This window comes from Sinocyclocheilus anshuiensis, unplaced genomic scaffold, assembly GCF_001515605.1.
Source record: "Sinocyclocheilus anshuiensis isolate Anshui unplaced genomic scaffold, SAMN03320099.WGS_v1.1 scaffold1039, whole genome shotgun sequence".
NCBI classification, from domain to species: domain Eukaryota; kingdom Metazoa; phylum Chordata; class Actinopteri; order Cypriniformes; family Cyprinidae; genus Sinocyclocheilus; species Sinocyclocheilus anshuiensis.
In genome coordinates, this window is record NW_015547675.1 from 266,188 (window position 1) to 284,451 (window position 18,264).

Consider the following 18,264-nt stretch of genomic DNA (forward strand, 5'->3'; position numbering starts at 1 on the left):
TATATATATATATATATGTGTATGTACTTTTATGCCTTTATTATTGTTCCTCACACCACTATTGCAGATTTGTACATACCCTAAAACATGGAACCACACAGGATACAAACACATGGACTGCACACTAAGGGGCAGGCCGTGCTGTATTGGAACAAAAGGAAGGTAATGAACATTACCAAGAATTAAAAACAAGGTTTAAATGTTGGCTGTTTGCAGTAAACCTGTAAACACCATATGTTGACATATGTTTACAGTCAAAAGCCAGTTCCACCGTTTCTAGTTCTTAGTAATTGGCTTTAAATAAATAACAATAAAAAAAATAAAAAAAATTTAATTGAAATTTGTGCCAGGAACTGACTTAAATTTAAGTTCACTCAAAATCTTGTCATCCACCATAACTATCAAAACATTTCAATACATGTGAACATAAATTCAATTTGAGAGCTGCGGTAGATGGGAAAGATTTTCAGCTAATTAAAAAAAAACTTGTGAGAAAATTACAGAATTACATTTTTTGGGTGAATTAGCATTTTAACAGAGTTGCATCAAGTTTCTCTTGATTTGACAGATTTATTTATTTATTTTTTGAACTATAATTTTATGCAATTTAACTGTTATATTTTCATTTGTTTATAAAGATGTGAGATTACAACTTGGGAGTATTGCCACTTCATGCGTGGATATTTCCATGAGGAGGCCACACTCTGTTCACAGGTATCCATTCACATTAAAAACATTTTTTCAGGTCAGCCATCAAGGTCCAGACAACAGTTTGCCGTTTTCTGCAGATAGATTTCTATGGACAGAATTAATGGCAAAAGTTTGAGTAAGGACATTTTTGTTGTCAAACATCTGTACCCTCACAGGTCCACTGCCTGAATGATGTGTGTGGCTTGCTACCATTCCTGAACCCCAATGTCCCAGATCAGTTCTATAGACTGTGGCTCTCCCTTTTTCTTCATGCTGGGTAAGGCTTAGGTCTTTATATATCCACTCTCTCTCCCACTCTTTCTCATATCGGTACCTGGAAGGGGAGGAATACTGAGACTATTGCTAGATTTGACACTTAACACAAAAATGTTATTGACAATTTATTTGACCCATGCTCATGTGATTGTTTTTCAGTTTACTGCATTGTCTGGTGTCTGTGATCTTCCAAATGACTATACTTAGAGACCTGGAGAAACTAGCAGGCTGGTTACGCATTTCCATCATCTACATTGTCAGTGGTATTACAGGAAACCTTGCCAGTGCCCTCTTCCTACCGTACAGAGCAGAGGTATGGCATAAGTCTAAAGCACAGTTTAAACTTAAGCTAAAAGTTTGAATTGCATTGAAATGATCCCATGCCAACACATATTTCCCATTTAGTAATATTCCAGATTTAATACTATTTAAGCTCAAAAACATCACTGGCATATCGACTTGTCTGACACTTGGTTAAAAAAAAAAAAAAATTATACAATTGACACAATTGACACAACTGACACAATTGCAATAAAGGTCTTTGAAAATGCTTTAATAAAAATATTTCTGCTTCTACACTCTGTGACATGCATTACCCCGTAGATTTCCCTTGTAAGTGCATTATTAAAATTTTAATTTTTGTTTGTTTTTAGCAATTGAGGGATGAGTCGAAACATGTCTATGGCAGTTGCCAGCCTGCTTAACTTGTATTGCACCCAGAACAACCCTTCACTTTCAGTATATATGCATGTGAATGTGAATAAGCATGCTCTCAAATCACAAGCATACACTGTATATAGTGTAATATAATATAAACTCCAAAGGGAAGTTAAGGAGTTACCTCATATTTAAATTGACTTATCTTTAAATTTCTTAAAATGTTTCTGTTATCTTCAAAACATGATCTACTTGTGTGCCATTAGGCAGAAAAGATTTGGCTGTTTATTTTACTTACTGTAAGGTAGTCAGTTATTTATTGATGGGGAAAAAAGAGAAAAGGAAAAATGACCAAGTGAGGGAGAGAGAAAGCGAGGAAAGAGGAATGTGCCCCCAATGAAACTTGCCAAGTACAGAAGCTCAATTCATTTACCCGAGAAGCTGTTTGGGATTACTGGGTGAAATAAATAACTCTGTCTGGAGGGTAAAAGGTTCCCGCAGTGGCCTATCTCGATCAGCTTTCCTCTGTTACTGCCTTTTCTCTGCCTTTAATTGTTCCTTTTTGTCCTTATCTGGTAGACATTAACCCGATTTGTACAACACACACTTTCAATAAAGGTCTTTGAAAATGCTTTAATAAAAATATTTCTGCTTCTACACTCTGTGACATGCATTACCCCGTAGATTTCCCTTGTAAGTGCATTATTAAAATTTTAATTTTTGTTTGTTTTTAGCAATTGAGGGATGAGTCGAAACATGTCTATGGCAGTTGCCAGCCTGCTTAACTTGTATTGCACCCAGAACAACCCTTCACTTTCAGTATATATGCATGTGAATGTGAATAAGCATGCTCTCAAATCACAAGCATACACTGTATATAGTGTAATATAATATAAACTCCAAAGGGAAGTTAAGGAGTTACCTCATATTTAAATTGACTTATCTTTAAATTTCTTAAAATGTTTCTGTTATCTTCAAAACATGATCTACTTGTGTGCCATTAGGCAGAAAAGATTTGGCTGTTTATTTTACTTACTGTAAGGTAGTCAGTTATTTATTGATGGGGAAAAAAGAGAAAAGGAAAAATGACCAAGTGAGGGAGAGAGAAAGCGAGGAAAGAGGAATGTGCCCCCAATGAAACTTGCCAAGTACAGAAGCTCAATTCATTTACCCGAGAAGCTGTTTGGGATTACTGGGTGAAATAAATAACTCTGTCTGGAGGGTAAAAGGTTCCCGCAGTGGCCTATCTCGATCAGCTTTCCTCTGTTACTGCCTTTTCTCTGCCTTTAATTGTTCCTTTTTGTCCTTATCTGGTAGACATTAACCCGATTTGTACAACATCATATGTAACCAAAAGCCACTTTTATTGCCCTTATTCAACCTCCTGTAACCTCAGTTCCCCTCCACAAATCTGTTAATACTCAATCTCAATCCAGAGTTTCTAGCAAAGGCATTCTGAAATACACACCAGCAATCACACCTTATGCAATTTCAATTCTAGTATTATCACATTAATTATTTGTCCCTTGCTTGCTTGTTTCAGTCGTCTACATTTAAATTGGAATTGCAGTCCAATCTTATTCCAAGTCAAGGTAATCAGCTTCCATAGATTAAATTCCTGGCGATAGGAAAAACAAAAACAAAGCACTCCAAATAATTGGAAACATTTGGTGGTTGCTAAATAACGTGAATGAGCATTCTTTTTTTCAACATGAAGGTTTTAGATTAAAACAAATGTATAATGGGAAGTGCACATTTTAGTTGCTGAAACAATTTCTTTCTTTTTCACGATTTGAATGGCAGTTCACATAAATAGCACTGCTGTCACTGCTTAATGTGCCATTTCAACTACACTATTCCATATTTCTCAGGATGGAGAATATGAAAGCAAGGGATATATTGGAAGTCCAGAAATTCCATGAGCCAGGCAGGATATTCTCAAACATTTCTGTAGAAAATACAGAACACTATAGTCAATTCAATTAAAAAAATTACCAGAAAGAAGAAAACCCACTCTATATCTTCTGATGCCACCAACATTGGTGATAATAATGTAGTTTGCATTTTGAGGCACAGTCACTATACTGTTTGATTTTACAGATTCATAAAGACTTATTAAAGGGGCTATTATAAATTAGGTGTAAAAGTGTTACAGTGCCTCCTGACACATTTGTGTGCAAGGCAGTTACCACAAACTGCCTAAATGGCTTTTAACACGTTATCTACATCAAAGTGGGGTTGGCCCAGAGCTTAGGGATTCATGGTGATGCCAGTCCTGCTCTGTCTGTTATTTATTTATTTATTTACCTAACATCATAATAGTGATATAGTGATGTGTTTTATAGTACTGATACTAGCAGAACTTATGGTTACAGGTCAAGTTTTAGCACTGCATTTGACAGTTTTCTGTCTGTTTACCCCAAACTTACCAAGACATCCTGAAGATGCCCAATATACTAAGGTTGTCACCTTCCATTCTGGCACTGCATGTTCTCTACCTGTTTCCGTGTCAGGGAGATCTGGTGATCGGTCTGTGTTATCTGCTTATTAGCCCTTGGCTAATCCAGGCTCTTATCTCCATTCTTATGTGCTGACGGAAAGTTGAAATGTACTTCTCTTGTCAGGGATGGATTAATTATGTTTATGAGATGCTAAAAAGCACTGCTGAGCTTGCAGATCTAAAAAAAAAAAAGCTCATACAGGAAGTGAGGTCACTGCAACAATTACCTTCAGCAAGATAATCGTTTGTGCTGAATATCATATACTATTCTATTTCTACAGTATATAAACGGCATTCTACACTTTATACAGTACATAGGAAACTTTTAATCATGGAATTCCTGAATGTCCTACAGTATTTGCAGTATAGTATGCAAGTACATTGCAATGTGTGTAATGCTCTATCCCAAAATATAATGCGCTCAACTCTTTCCAGTGGCAAGTGAACTGGATACTTCTTTTTTATGTCTCCTTTTTGTCTCATTATCTGATTACCCATTTTGGTTAGTTGCACTGTATCTTTCAATATTTTGATTCATTTTACGTTTCTTGATATAACTTCTTTCCATTGTTCCCATTTGAATTGTCAAGCCTGTTCTGACAAAGATTAGTTATGATTTGTAAATCGCTATAGTAATTTGCCATACTAGATAAAATAGCATCACAACAATATTTTTTTTAACTTATGTAGTATAATTAAAGTAGCTTGAATGCTGAGTTTATTTAATAAAAATGACTGTAACAAAAAAAACACTAAACATCTTACACATCTACGTAAATGCTCTTTTTAGTCTTCTGACTCAAAAGAATAGAACATGTCACATTTATGAAGTGATTTGTTGTGGTTGACCTGTCCTGTCTACACCTATTCTGCTCAATACTTTTACTTTAGAGAAGTGCATTCATCTGATCTGTTTGAACACTCCAGTTAAACACGTTTTCACCATACGAACCTGAAGTTGCTAAAAGTAGTAATTTAGTAATGATCATCCAATCAGAATCATTATCAGGGTGTCTGTAATCACTTTGGGTCTTTTTAAATGGTTTGACATTAAAAAGCAGTTAATAAATATCACAGTAACCGAATACCCTTTTCTATATATTCCGTTGAATTAGATTTCTTTGGATGTTGAAGTATTTCAAAATTCATAACACTTGCAGCATATTTATTAGTAGCTAGGTTATGTAGCAACTGAAATTGTCATTGACATTATTGTTCAGCAACATAGTTTTTATTGAAAATAGATTTTAAAACTCATGTAGATATTTAATCACTATACCTTTTGTTGTATTTTAACTTCCTTTTGTTATATCTTAACTTCCTCGCCGTGAAAATAGCCATGGAAATCAAACAGACAAATAGATCCCCCAGGCGAGCAACGGCTCAGCACTCCTGTTTTGAGATATCTCACTTTCCGTGTCTATATTTATATACAACATTAAAACCGGTTACATTTACATTTACATTTAGTAATTTTGCAGACGCTTTTATCCAAAGCGACTTACAATTAGGGAATACATAAAGCGATTCTTCTTAAAGAGGCAAACAGACACAGGAAGTGCTTGTAAAACCAAGTTCTAGGCATTGTTCAAATAATTACAAGCTAGAAAGGGAAGGAATAAATAAAGAGAGAGGTTTTTTTTATTTTTTTTATTTATGAGGTTATTCATGTGAATCATAAGCAAAAATCACCAGTTCATGATATGTAAGCACATAGTTTGTAAAATAATTTAAGAGACAATTACTGTTACATTACGGCCACATGTAAATCATATTTGCTACTCCAAAGAAATGTGCGCAGATCTTAAAATCTGAGCACAACATGTAGGCAAAGAAGGTTACTCTTAAAGGGGTTGGATCAGCTCTCACACGCAGTGTAATCTTATTGACCTTACTCACACTCCTGTCTGATACCCTTAGACCTTTGCAACTGAGCTCCTCCCTAAAGTGTGACAGGGGCATGGAATCCTGCTGTGGGTGTGTGAGCGTGAGAACTGTGGAAGGTGTGGCACTTCTGTATGTATGTGTGTGTGTGTGGGTGTGTGTGTGTGTGTGCGTGAGAGAGAGAGAGACAGAGAGAGATTATTCCTGTCTCACTCCTCTTCTCCTGGCCTTGCAGAAAGGTAAGATATCTCAGATTAGCCATCTGCCCAAGCAACCCTTTTCAGCCCTGACGTCATTATAATCAGGTCACAAGTGGCCTCTGCAGTGGATTTTCACCACTGCTATTTGCCAGTTCTGATAATCCATACTGGCAAACACGGAATAGAATGAGAACAATTATTATATAGATGTTATTGAGCTGTTTAAGAGCTCGCCATTGGCCACGTTTCTGAGCTATGGAACATCAGGAATTATTTGAAATGTGTTTTGATAAATTTATTTGGTAAATTGGGTACAAGCTTAGGTAACTCAATGATCAAATCCAAGCAATTACAAAGCTGAAAGCACTGGAGTCATACGTATTAATTAGTGAGATAGATGCTTTCAATATATACTGTATATAAATTAAATGGAACAGATTTTTTTTTAAATGCCCTTAAAATGATTATGAGACCAATTATTATGTCCAACTGATAGCTGAAAATGGCTAAATGGATTCATATTTGACCCTGTAGTGGCATGTATTGACATTACAAAAAAAAAAAAAATCAGGTTTCAGATTCAGACCATCTTCATTAGCCATCTGGATCACTGTTTATGCACCTGCCCGACACTCAGCTCTTTGTTTCTCTTCCCTCTTGCATAATAACAAGGCGTTAATAATGACTATTGAAACTGTGTACAAAACACATCTTTCAATTAGCAAGATGACATCAGAGACTGAAGCTAGTGTTCCAGCATAACAGGAAGTCACCTTAATCATCTAAACACTGGTCTTTTAAAGAGATAATTCAACCAAATGTTAACATTGTGTCACCATCTGCTTCATGTTGGTTGTATCCCATGTTTTTTTTTTTTTTTCATGATGCACAAAATCTGTTATTAAACATTCTTTTCTCTTCCATGATTCTGTTCCAACAGTTCTCTCAAATGTTAGACCGATTTCTAAAGTGTCTTGTCTCCTTCGATTACAGACTTTCTTTTCTTTTCTTTTTTTTTTTAAATAAAAATACTATTTTTAAGTTTTCTGTCTGGGTTTAGATCAAACCATAGTATAGAATCTGCACTTTTAAAAGTGCATAATGAATAAACTACTATAGTAATTTGCCATACTAGATAAAATAGCATCACAATATTTTTTTTTTTAACTTTTGTAGTAGCATTGAAGTAATTTGGATGCTGAGTTTTGATAAAAAAATACTGTGCGTGTTGTGAGTGTAAAAGGGTGCCTGCAAAACAAAACATGTCATCAACTGACAATGTCTGAAGGAGACATGTAGGCAAACCTGATGGATGGCAATGAGACACCATGACTTGAGTAAAGGCACCTCTCCAGGGTTCACTACAGTATGGTTAAACTTTGAAATGTTTAACAAAACACGGAGGGACACCATCAGTAATCCAACTCTACTAGGCAAATGTAATACATATAGAAGCACCCTGCCAAAGGGGAGCATACATCCCTACTTGAAGACCCAACAACAGTTGAGGAGGGAGGTAAACAAAACAGAGGGACTCTTGTGTGTTGCCCATCATAATTCCATTCACCCTGCTCTACCCTAAGGTAATACTCGAGCAGCCTACCAAAGGAAGCACGCAAGCTGCTAAAAACCTCTGTAACTAGCACCCCAGGCTACAACCCTAAGTATTGCCACCCATCCCGGGGGTAGGATACATCCTATCCTTTTACACAGGAAATGGAGGCAAACGAGAGCAGGACATAATGCTGTTTACCCAGTAACTCTCATCACCCAGGCTCTAAACCCCAAGGGAGCTGAGGCCCTACTTAAAGGGATAGTTCACCCAAAAATGAAATTTAGCCCATTATTTACTCAACCTCAAGCCATCCTAGGCCAGGGGCGTTTCCAGAGGAGGCAAGGGAGGCAGTGTCTCCTCAAAAAGTTGGATGAGAAAATAATCGATATTACAAAAATAAAACAGCGCAAATATGACTAAATATGATATTAAAAGTCTAAAAGTCACTCGTTTTTATAAAGTAACACTGTCCAACAGCGACACCCACAGGTAAAGTTACAGCAGAGGCTTGACTCCCTTCGGTCCATTGACTTTCTACAGAGACCCCTTAGCGTGCCGTGACTTTTCTGGAGGCTCATTCAGATGAATGGGGGAAAGTCACATGAGCGGAGGCAATGCCTCCATCGCGCTATAATTGGATATGATCGGTTAAGGTTGGATGTGATTGGTTTGTGTGATAAATCCCACCTCTTGTTTTCGTGCGAGCTCTCGGTCTGAATGAAGAAAATGATGGCGACAACTCTCCCGCTTAGATACCACTACTTTGTTTCACGTCAAAATAAAACTTGAAATGGTCTGAAAACGCGATGACTCCGTCGGTTTTTAGTGAGCATTCAGCGTGATGAAATGAAAGATATATCTTCGTGTCTGTGGCAGTGTTTACAGAGCTTTTATGACGATGACCCGAAATAAGTTGACTATTAAAAAGAACAGCTGAACATAAGTTCACAAATAAAAAATTTGGAAACATTTTACAATAAGGTGTCATTTAATGAGTTAACTAACATGAGCATACAATGAACATTTATTACAGTATGTATTCATCTTTGTTTACATTAGTTAATACAAATACAGTTGTTCATTGTTAGTTCATGTTAGTTCACAGTGCATAAACTAATGTTAACAAACAACTTTTGATTTTAATAATGCATTAATAAATGTTGAAATTAATATTAACTAAGATTAATAAATGCTGTAAAAGTAGGCTATTGTTTATTCGTAGTTCATGTTAACTAAAGTAGTTAACTAATGAAACCTTATTGTAAACTGTTTCCAGAATATTGTTCAAATTACTGCCGCCTTTAGGAGTTATATTAAAAATTGTCCTGGCTATTCCAAGCTCTATCATTGCAGTCAGCAGGTGTTGCAGTGCTTCAGTCCAAAATAAGTGAAATAAAGCGCATCCATCCATAATAAAAAAAGTGCCTCACGCGGCTCCGGGGGGTGAACAAAGGCCTCCTGTAGCAAATCGATGCGTTTTTGTAAAAAAAAATCTATATTCAAAACGTAATAATCACTTTAATCTAGCTTGCCCCAACAGTTGTACACTGAAGCAGCTCTGGGAGGATGACGTAAGATGTCGGCATTGTGCTTTATTTCACTTGGATGGATGTGCTTTATTTCACTTCTTTTGGACTGATGATCTGCAACACCCTCTGACTGCCATTGAACAGCTCGGAAGATCAAAGACAATTTTTAATATAACTCCGACTGGATTCGTCTGAAAGAAGAAAGTCAAATGATGCCTTAAGGGTGAGTAATTCATGGGCTAATTTTCATTTTTGGGTGAACTAACCCTTTAAGAGTGGTTTTAACATGCAGAAGTGTGAAAAAGATTCATATTGCAAACAAATTGTGAACACAACAGAAGAGGCATGGGCATCCTTTCTTCATGCAACATTATGTAATCTTAGAAAACTTGTGTGTAAAGTGCACAAGTCATATGATTGTATTACTTGTAGTTTGATTTTTTTTTTGTCCTGTTTGAAGCAGTCTAGACCTAAAAACAGTCAAAGTCATCTGATCAGAGACTTGGGGTCTTGTGTATGTGCAAGATATCAGAAAGGTAGGATGGTGCTAACCAATTTAATGATTTACCAAAAAGAAAGAAAGGGCTTGACTGGCCAGAAGCCCTCTAGTCAGGCTAATGGTTGAACAAGGTGAACAGTGTTATGTAGGGAAGTAAAGATTGCCTCTTCTTTGTTTACCTCCCTCCCTAGCTACTGTTGGGTCTTGCAGTCGGGATATCGCTGCACTTTGGATGGGTGCTCTACTTTGACACTGGTTTAACAATGCTTATAAGTAGAGGAAGTTCACCTGCAGGGAATCCCTCCTTGTTATCTGTCACATACTATGGTCTAGTGCTTAAAGAAAAAGATGAATCACTATTTATAGTGGGTCTTAGGTATAGAGTGCAGGGTTTGACCTGCTCTCCCCCAGTTAAACTGAGGTGTTTAAGCACATCCTTTTAAAAGGTTGCTCAAGTACCCCTTAGGGTAGAGCAGGGTGAAAGGAACTATGATCAGCGACCCACAAGAATCCCTCTGTTTCATTTTCCTCCCTTCCCAACTGGTATTGGGTCTTGAAGAAGGGATGTGCTCCCCTTTGGTAGGGTGCTTCTATAGGGAGAGACACACTTACCCTTTGGATGGCCTTAAGGGTTGATGGCAGAATGGCAGTATAGATTCCCTCTACTTAGTTTACCTCCCTCCGCAACTACTGTTGAGTCTTGAAGTAGGGATATCCTTATATACTTTGGATGGGTGCTCTACTTTGGCCTTGGTTTGATAATGCTAATAAGTAGTGGAAGCTCACCTGCGAAGGAGTCCCTCCTTATTATTTGTTGCATACTATGGACTAGTGCTAAAAGAAAAAGATGAAGCACTCAGAGGCGGACAGTAACTAAGTACATTTACTTGAGTATTGTACTTAAGTACACTTTTTGAGTATCTGTACTTTACTTGAGTATTATTTTTTCTGGGAACTTATGACTTTAACTTCACTACATTTGAAAGACAAATATTGTACTTTTCACTCCACTACATTTCTATCAAGATCCTCGAAGTAGAAAGTCATTAGCAGCTTTGAAAATCAGTGTGGGATTTTTTTCTTCTCTAAAACGTGACTTTCTTTTTTTCAGACAGTTTATCAGTAATCATTCTTGGGGCTACATGAAGTGATTTCCCAGCATTTTCTGAGCACTGACCAGTTCCAAATGTGATATTTATTTACAACAATAATAATAAAGTAATATTGTGGTATATATTAGACACAATACTGTCTGATTTTGCTAAATTGTGTACATGAAAATATTACCTATAAAGCCACAGAAAAACTGTTGTGCATCTCCTAATAAAACACAATAGGTGTTGGACTTGAAGCAGCACTGCAGACCATTCTGTGTATGACATCAAAATACCGCGAGAGCGATTAGACAGCATTTTTTTAAATGTTTGTTTTGATGTCAAATAAGTCTTGCTGTTTTGCATTTTTGTTAAAGCAGTGTTGCTGTTGTAAAGTTATACAGCTACAGTTGTGTTGCTGGGTTTTAAAGCAGGTTTGATTTTTTATTTTCTTCCTTATCAGTCTGTATTTACAGCAATTTCACTGTCCACTCTGTTCAAATGTGGATGAATGGCTACACATAGATGTGTCCAGAGCTGTGTGAGATCACTACCATCCTGCTTTTGTGGGGGTGGGTAGGGGTGTTAAATAATAATAATTATTATTATTTTTTTTTTCCTCATAGGCTTTTAACATTCTAAAAGCTCTTTATTCCAAAGATACTACAAGCTAGTGAGTGTATTCAGTAGGTGTACTGTATTGTAAGTTACACTACAGTAAGTAAGTTATAAGGTATTGCAATTATTACATTCAACAATGATAAAACAGTGCATTAATATAATAAAAAGTACATTTACTTTTGGTACTTCTGTATTTTTACTTAAATAAAAATCTGTCTCTGTCAACAATCTTTAGGAGTTGTGTACTTTGTCCGCCTCTGGAAGCACTATAGCAGGTCTTAGGTAGAGTGCATGGTACAAAAAGCATGGTATGAGCTGCTCTCCCCCAGTTACATCCGGGTCTTTAATACTTGCAAGAAACAATGAAATTTGTCTGTAGTTTCTTCTCCTCCTTTGTTACTTTATATGGTGTTGAGTACATGAAGCTTTCAAATGTATGCAAACAAAGAAGTAAACATACGTTGAAGGGAATGTTTTCAGTGAATATTGACTTAAATTTTAGACTTTTCCTCAAACAAAACTATCTATGGTTTTAGAAGCCATAAAATAACCTGGATATTCCACTAAACATATTTTATCTGAAATTATAGATGTTTGGAGTGACATGCTAAGGAGGCTAAATTTTCAGTTTTGGGTAAATTATTAAATTTTTTTAATTTTTTTTTTTAAGAAAGTCGAGTCAAGTCACCTTTATTTATATATTATTTTTTTTTTTTAAGAAAGTCGAGTCAAGTCACCTTTATTTATATAGCACTTTATACAATAAAGATTGTGTCAAAGCAGCTTTACAGTGTCAAACAGGAAAATAGTTTGTCAATCATACAAGAGGACAATAACAAAGTAATTTTTTCAGTTAAAGTCAGTTCATTGATGATTCATTGATGTCATCATCCAATAGTGTCTGTGCAATCAATCAAGCCAACAATATTGCCAGAAATTAAGCATCCCCAACAAAGCAAGCCAAAGGTGACAGGGCAAGGAACCAAAACTCCATCGTGACAGAAATGGAGAAAGATTTAACTATTAATTTAAATTGTGCCCGATTGAAATTTTGTCAAAAGATTACAGCATCACTAGCATTAATTGTCTTGAAGGAATGTGCTTTCATCATTTGTGATATTGAAAATTAAAATCTTTTTTCTTATACTATAGGTTGGTCCAGCAGGTTCTCAGTTCGGTTTGTTAGCCTGTCTGTTTGTGGAGCTGTTCCAGGCCTGGCAGATGTTGGAAAAGCCATGGAAGGCCTTCCTGAAGCTGTTAGGCATTGTTCTCTTCCTTTTCTTCTGTGGTCTTCTGCCCTGGATTGACAACATTGCTCACATCTTTGGCTTCCTCAGTGGTCTTCTCCTGTCCTTTACATTCCTTCCATATGTCACGTTTGGCACCTTAGACAAGTACCGCAAACGAGCTCTTATTTTGTTGTCGCTGCTTGTCTATGTTGGGTTGATGTCTTCACTTATTGTCTGGTTCTACATTTACCCTATAAACTGGCATTGGTTAGAGCATCTTACCTGCTTGCCTTTTACCAGCAAGTTCTGTGAACGCTATGACATTGATCATGTGGTACACTAACCTTGTTTTTTGTAGACTAAAGAATTTTCGAAGGACTGCAAGGGACTGAGTTAAATCATCAACACTCAGTAAAACAGCAAATAATGTCATGCTTTTGAGGTTTAGCACCTTTGTAACCAGTAGAATGTACAATAGTCCATTTATTCCCAAAGCAGTTCTGAACATTTCCGGATAATTTGCAGGTAAACTATGTGTTGTTACTGAAGCCTGTACTATGTCCCTTTAGCTTAAAATGTCTTAACACCAAATGTCCTTCCAAAATTATTGTTTGTGGAAACAGTGAGCTTTATACTGTCTTTTCATATGTGCTTACACTTTTAAAGACATGCTTGTTAAATTATTACTGTTAACTTCACACCAACAATCATTGAAATATAAAATACCATTCACATAAAGATTAATTTCCTGGTACTTCAGCTGTTTGTATTTGTCCAAAGAGCATTTCATTGAACTACATAAGGTTCATATAAAATAAGAATCTTTTAGAGTTATTTCACTGAACTGGCTATGAATTATGAAGTTTTTTGTTGAAACTTCAGTGACATTCAAAAGAATACTTTATCCTTAGGTCACTATTTGTACTTCTGTAGACAGCTATAAACCTCTGGCTAGGCTAGTAAAATCTAGTTCCACATTAATGAACACACTAGTGTATATTACCATTCTTCTTTTTCTGGATTACAAGCATGTCCTCAGACAACTAAAAAAGAAATTAAATAGATATGGCAGTAATTTCCTGAATAGTAGGCACTGTTAGTCATTTCACTTCTCAGTGCATTTCACATTTCATATGTCATTTAATTTATCATTCTTTTTATCTTATCTTTTTTTTGCTCAGAATAGAGATCCTGTTTTGCACTCAACAGAGGAGTTTGTTTACAACCAGCTATTAATGTTAATATGTACACTGCATGCATTAAATCGTGTGTATTCACTTGGCACAGAATGGATTTGTGGTCTTCTTTTATTGTAGTATCAAAGTCAAATTCAGCTGTTGTTCTAATTGATATTCAGTGCATAATTGTTTACGGAGTACAGCACTTGTGCCTTAAAAGACTACAGGAGTTCTCTTGAATCTGACAATCTGGAATATTTTTGTTATATTTAAAGGTGTTGAAGGTGTACAAATATGATTGGAGGTGAACCAAATAACTAGTGCTTCGAGTAATACTAATAAAAATAGTTTAAAATAAAAAATGTTTGTAAAACAAATGTCTTTATATTGATGTCCTTCACACTTTTTTTTGTTTAAAAAAAATAAAAGTTTTTTTTTTTAATGTGACTAATTCTCTGTGCCTTATTTAACAAATAAATTCATTGTTAATCCAGAATCATTACCCTGTGAACACTACAGACATTTACACAAAGAGTTCAAAGAGCAATCATTCTGAAAAATAGATTCTTTATTTCTTTATTTTCTTTTCAAAATGTAAAAAAAAATCATAGATGTCTTGATTCAAGACTGTGAAGGCATAGGTGGTGGATTTCTACAGGGAAAGGCAAATGGAAACAGTCTTAACCATCTCATACATTTCGTAATGATTTCTGTTTTGCAACACCTCTGCACATCGAACATTAACTCTTCAATCCTTTGCTATGAAGCAAGTAAACAAGTAATTCTAATCTATAAATCAAATTGTACTAATACCTAATCAACACAATACAAGTTTCTCATGTTTATGGGATTGTATATTAAACATTTGTCACATTGGCACTCACAGACATAACAGACAACACTGTATGTTCTCTTGTGGCTGTTTTCATGAGAAATCACAGTGGAAAAGTGTTCAGTTGATGCTATTTTAATGCTTCCATATAATAGACACACATCTAAAGCAGCCACTGAACACAAAAACTAGCCCAAAGTAGAACGGTTAACTGTTGAACCACTACCTTATCTTTACAGCCTTGACCCCCAAACTCACAACACAACAGGAGATCTGTCATGAATTTAAAAATGTGCATGAGTAATAAAAAAAAAAAAAAAGAAATCTAGAGAAATAGATGCCAAATATAATAGAAAATAAACAACAATAAATATAAACCTAGTCTATTGGATAACCTGACTTTGAGGCAAAAAAAAAATCCTAAGTTTGACATGAATATATATATATATATATATATAAGAAAAAATATAGTTTTAGCCATCACTTTTAGATAAGAGAGTGGGATACAGTTTGCTCTGTCCAAACATTTTTGACATCTAACATTTTTTTTTGCTATGCTCACCAAGGCTTACAAAAGTAGACGCAAACAGCACTACACCACAAGATATCTAGACCAAAACCAAAAGCTGCTTCAACACAGCCACTGCTTCTTTTGAAGGTCCAAAGAGCTACATGACTAGTGATCCCTTAACAGCCACTGTTACGGCGCATGAATGCATGTCCCCTTATAGGATAATACATCTCGATGAAGGTAAGTGGCCCTACGGTGATTTCAGAAGGACCTTGCCCCTTAAAGCCAGACTTCTGGTAGAAAGGCACCAGGAAGTCCTCACACATGAGCACGGCGCGGCGGACATATGGTAGACAGCGCAGATACTGCAGGTAACGCCACAGCAAGATAGATCCTTTTCCCTGCTGGCGGAAGGTCCGGTGGACTCCCAGCACATGGATGTGGACAGTAGTCCCATGAGGCTTATGAAGGGTTAATGCATCCTATTAAAAGAGATAACTGAAATGAGTTATGTAATTGTAAGAAACTTTACACGTCTTTACATGTTAAAAATTTAAATATAATGAGTTATGTAATTATAAGAAACTTAACTACACGTCTTTACACGTTAAAAATTCAAATATAATAATACAGGCATATCACTTTTTAATCATTCGTTTCTGTCAATAATGAATACATGATTAGAAGATTAGATTACAGTGGTTAGACGGTCCTGGTCCCAGAGCGATCCAATGATAAAAGCGACAAGCCTCCCCTGTTCAAACCAGCCCAAAGAAAACTCAGGACAGAGGGTTAGGAAGTGCCGGACCTCATCCAGGTGAAGAGGACATTCCCCAGACACAGATATAAAAGCTGAGAGATAAAACGAGAAAATAGCTTTTAGAAAACAAAAACACACCCGTCACATAGTAGCCTAACCAAATGCAGTTTTTTAAATTCAAATTTTAACACATTCAACACTAAACAAATAAGTCGTTACTATTTTTCTCTTGGGTAATTGTTTCATACTCACAAATAACTAGGCTACTGTATAAGAAGATCCACAAAATGAAAAAGAATGATTTATCTCACCCTCTCTCTCTATTTCGAATACACTGATGGCGTCCTCAGTGTTGAGCGAGCGGAACTCGCTGGCGGGGAGCGTGTGCCGGCGCTGGCGGCCGGGGGAGATCGGAGCTCTCATGTGGATGGGCTTCAGGAAAGGCAGTGCGATAACTTCTGACATTTTCGCTGTTTTAAATTCTCTTTGGTGATTTAAATACATGAATTACTAATATTCAAATGTCCTTCACACGTGTTTGATTTCCAATAGCTGTGTCGAAAGTGAATCACGGAGAGACGCACTAAGAGCATTTATACCCTTCCATCTGCTTAAGATCCATTAGTCACCATAAGCCTTAAACCGGCCCCCGTTTCACTATTAATCACATTCACTGAAACCGCGTGAGCGTGTTTGATGGTGAAAAGGCAGATATTCTTGTCAAAACCATATTAGACGTGGTCAGACCCCTTATAACAGTGGTTCTCAACCTATTTTGGGCCAGCGCCCCCCTACCCATTATCCAGGTCCATTACCGCCCCTCATTAAATTAAATGTAGGCTAGTCTAATCGTCTTCACTGAATATTAAAGTTGATTATAATTTTGTGTTTATAATGAGGACTATTATTATATTTACAATCGGCTACCATTCAGATGTTTGGGGTCATTAAGATTTTAAGAAATTAAATACTTTAATTCAATGATCCGAAATTGATTTAAAAAAAAAGTAAATTGCTTACTTTCAGTATAATTATTTATGAAGAAGAGTTTTTAAGCATGTTGGTGATTTTCAGTGCTTTGGCGATGTTGAGGTTTCTGACACTGACCCTGTTGCTCCAAAGTTTAAAGAGACGTTAAAAATTCCTGTTTATACTCACATGGGAATTTATACAGAAGAGATTTCAGTTTGTTCTTCCTTTCCTGGAACTCTTGAACACTCTTTTACTGCTGCGTTTTTACCTCTACATTTTGGGTGGATGTTTTCAGTTAGCTTTCAGTGAAAAAATATATTTATCTTTTAGTAATAGAAAATACCCTGTTTGTAAGAACATATTGAATTTCCTGTTTTCTGACTAAATATGGTCATTTTGGTGGGTAAATATCACATTTACACATGTAAATGGAAGAAATGTAGCCTAAACCCTCCTTTAGCCTACTATATTTCTTAGATTTTGGGAGAGTATTCCAAAGTGTGCTTTCAAATACAAAAATAAGAAGATATATGGGACACGTAGGCCTATGCTCATCATCAAAATAGTTACTAGCGCTGTCCTGATTTATATATTTGTTATAGGCTAGTCATGAGTCCATTAAATTTCAAAACTTTTTTTTGTATGTCAGTATGGTGTGCCTTACGATGTTACACTGAGAAAAATGACTCAGTGGAGTTGTAATTGTAACAACAACAAAAAAAATCAACATTTTCAACTAATAATACTATGTATGGTAGCCTACTTTACTTTGAAAATTTGAGTAGGCCTAATGTACTAAATATCAATTTGTTGCTAGCACTTGTTTTTTTTTTACAATTAAATGTTGTATGTATAATACAGAGTAATCTTTATGAGGCTTTTTAGATGTGTGCCTTTTCGAGATCTATTTAAGTAAAATGTACTTAAAAGACTAACGGGGATTAGGCTGCTGCTGAAGATGCGATTCTAACTGAGGCCATTTCGGTTCAAGGGGTGACAGGACTGCATTTTCTGCATCGCTATCAACCCAAAGTCACTGTAAAGGTAAGCATTAAATCACATATGATCAGATTAATTGCCGAATGCTTGAAATGTCACCAAATATGCGATGATAAAGCAAAATGTTTGCTGTATTAGCTGGTTCATAAGTACTCCTGCATTTAGCCTTGAAGCTAAAACGCTAACGTTAACGATTTTGCGCCACATTTTTCGTTTTCTTTATCGACACTTTAAGTAATATACTTTTGTTTTAACGTTTCCACTCAGCATTAAGCATG

The 18,264-nt window shown here is 36.0% G+C and overlaps 2 protein-coding genes across 4 annotated transcripts in view; one reads left to right on the forward strand and one right to left on the reverse strand.

Moving 5' to 3' along the window:
- LOC107702988 (inactive rhomboid protein 2) overlaps nucleotides 1-14,018 on the forward strand; it is a 61,053-nt gene extending 47,035 nt beyond the window's left edge. For all 3 annotated transcript variants that reach the window (XM_016505476.1, XM_016505475.1, XM_016505477.1), the window contains 5 exons: nucleotides 68-162; nucleotides 639-714; nucleotides 867-967; nucleotides 1,126-1,279; nucleotides 12,658-14,018. In XM_016505476.1, the coding sequence (XP_016360962.1) occupies nucleotides 68-162; nucleotides 639-714; nucleotides 867-967; nucleotides 1,126-1,279; nucleotides 12,658-13,077 (846 nt within the window). In that variant the 3' untranslated portion in view covers nucleotides 13,078-14,018. The remainder of the gene's footprint in view (nucleotides 1-67; nucleotides 163-638; nucleotides 715-866; nucleotides 968-1,125; nucleotides 1,280-12,657) is intronic.
- A 1,175-nt stretch (nucleotides 14,019-15,193) lies between these two features.
- aanat1 (arylalkylamine N-acetyltransferase 1) lies at nucleotides 15,194-16,599 on the reverse strand. Its single transcript, XM_016505468.1, has 3 exons — nucleotides 16,327-16,599; nucleotides 15,953-16,107; nucleotides 15,194-15,737 (listed from the first exon to the last, which is right to left on the reverse strand). Exons 1-3 carry the CDS (start codon nucleotides 16,517-16,519, stop codon nucleotides 15,432-15,434), a joined length of 654 nt encoding a protein of 217 aa, XP_016360954.1. The 5' UTR covers nucleotides 16,520-16,599; the 3' UTR covers nucleotides 15,194-15,431.
- Between the last annotated feature and the right edge of the window lie 1,665 nt (nucleotides 16,600-18,264).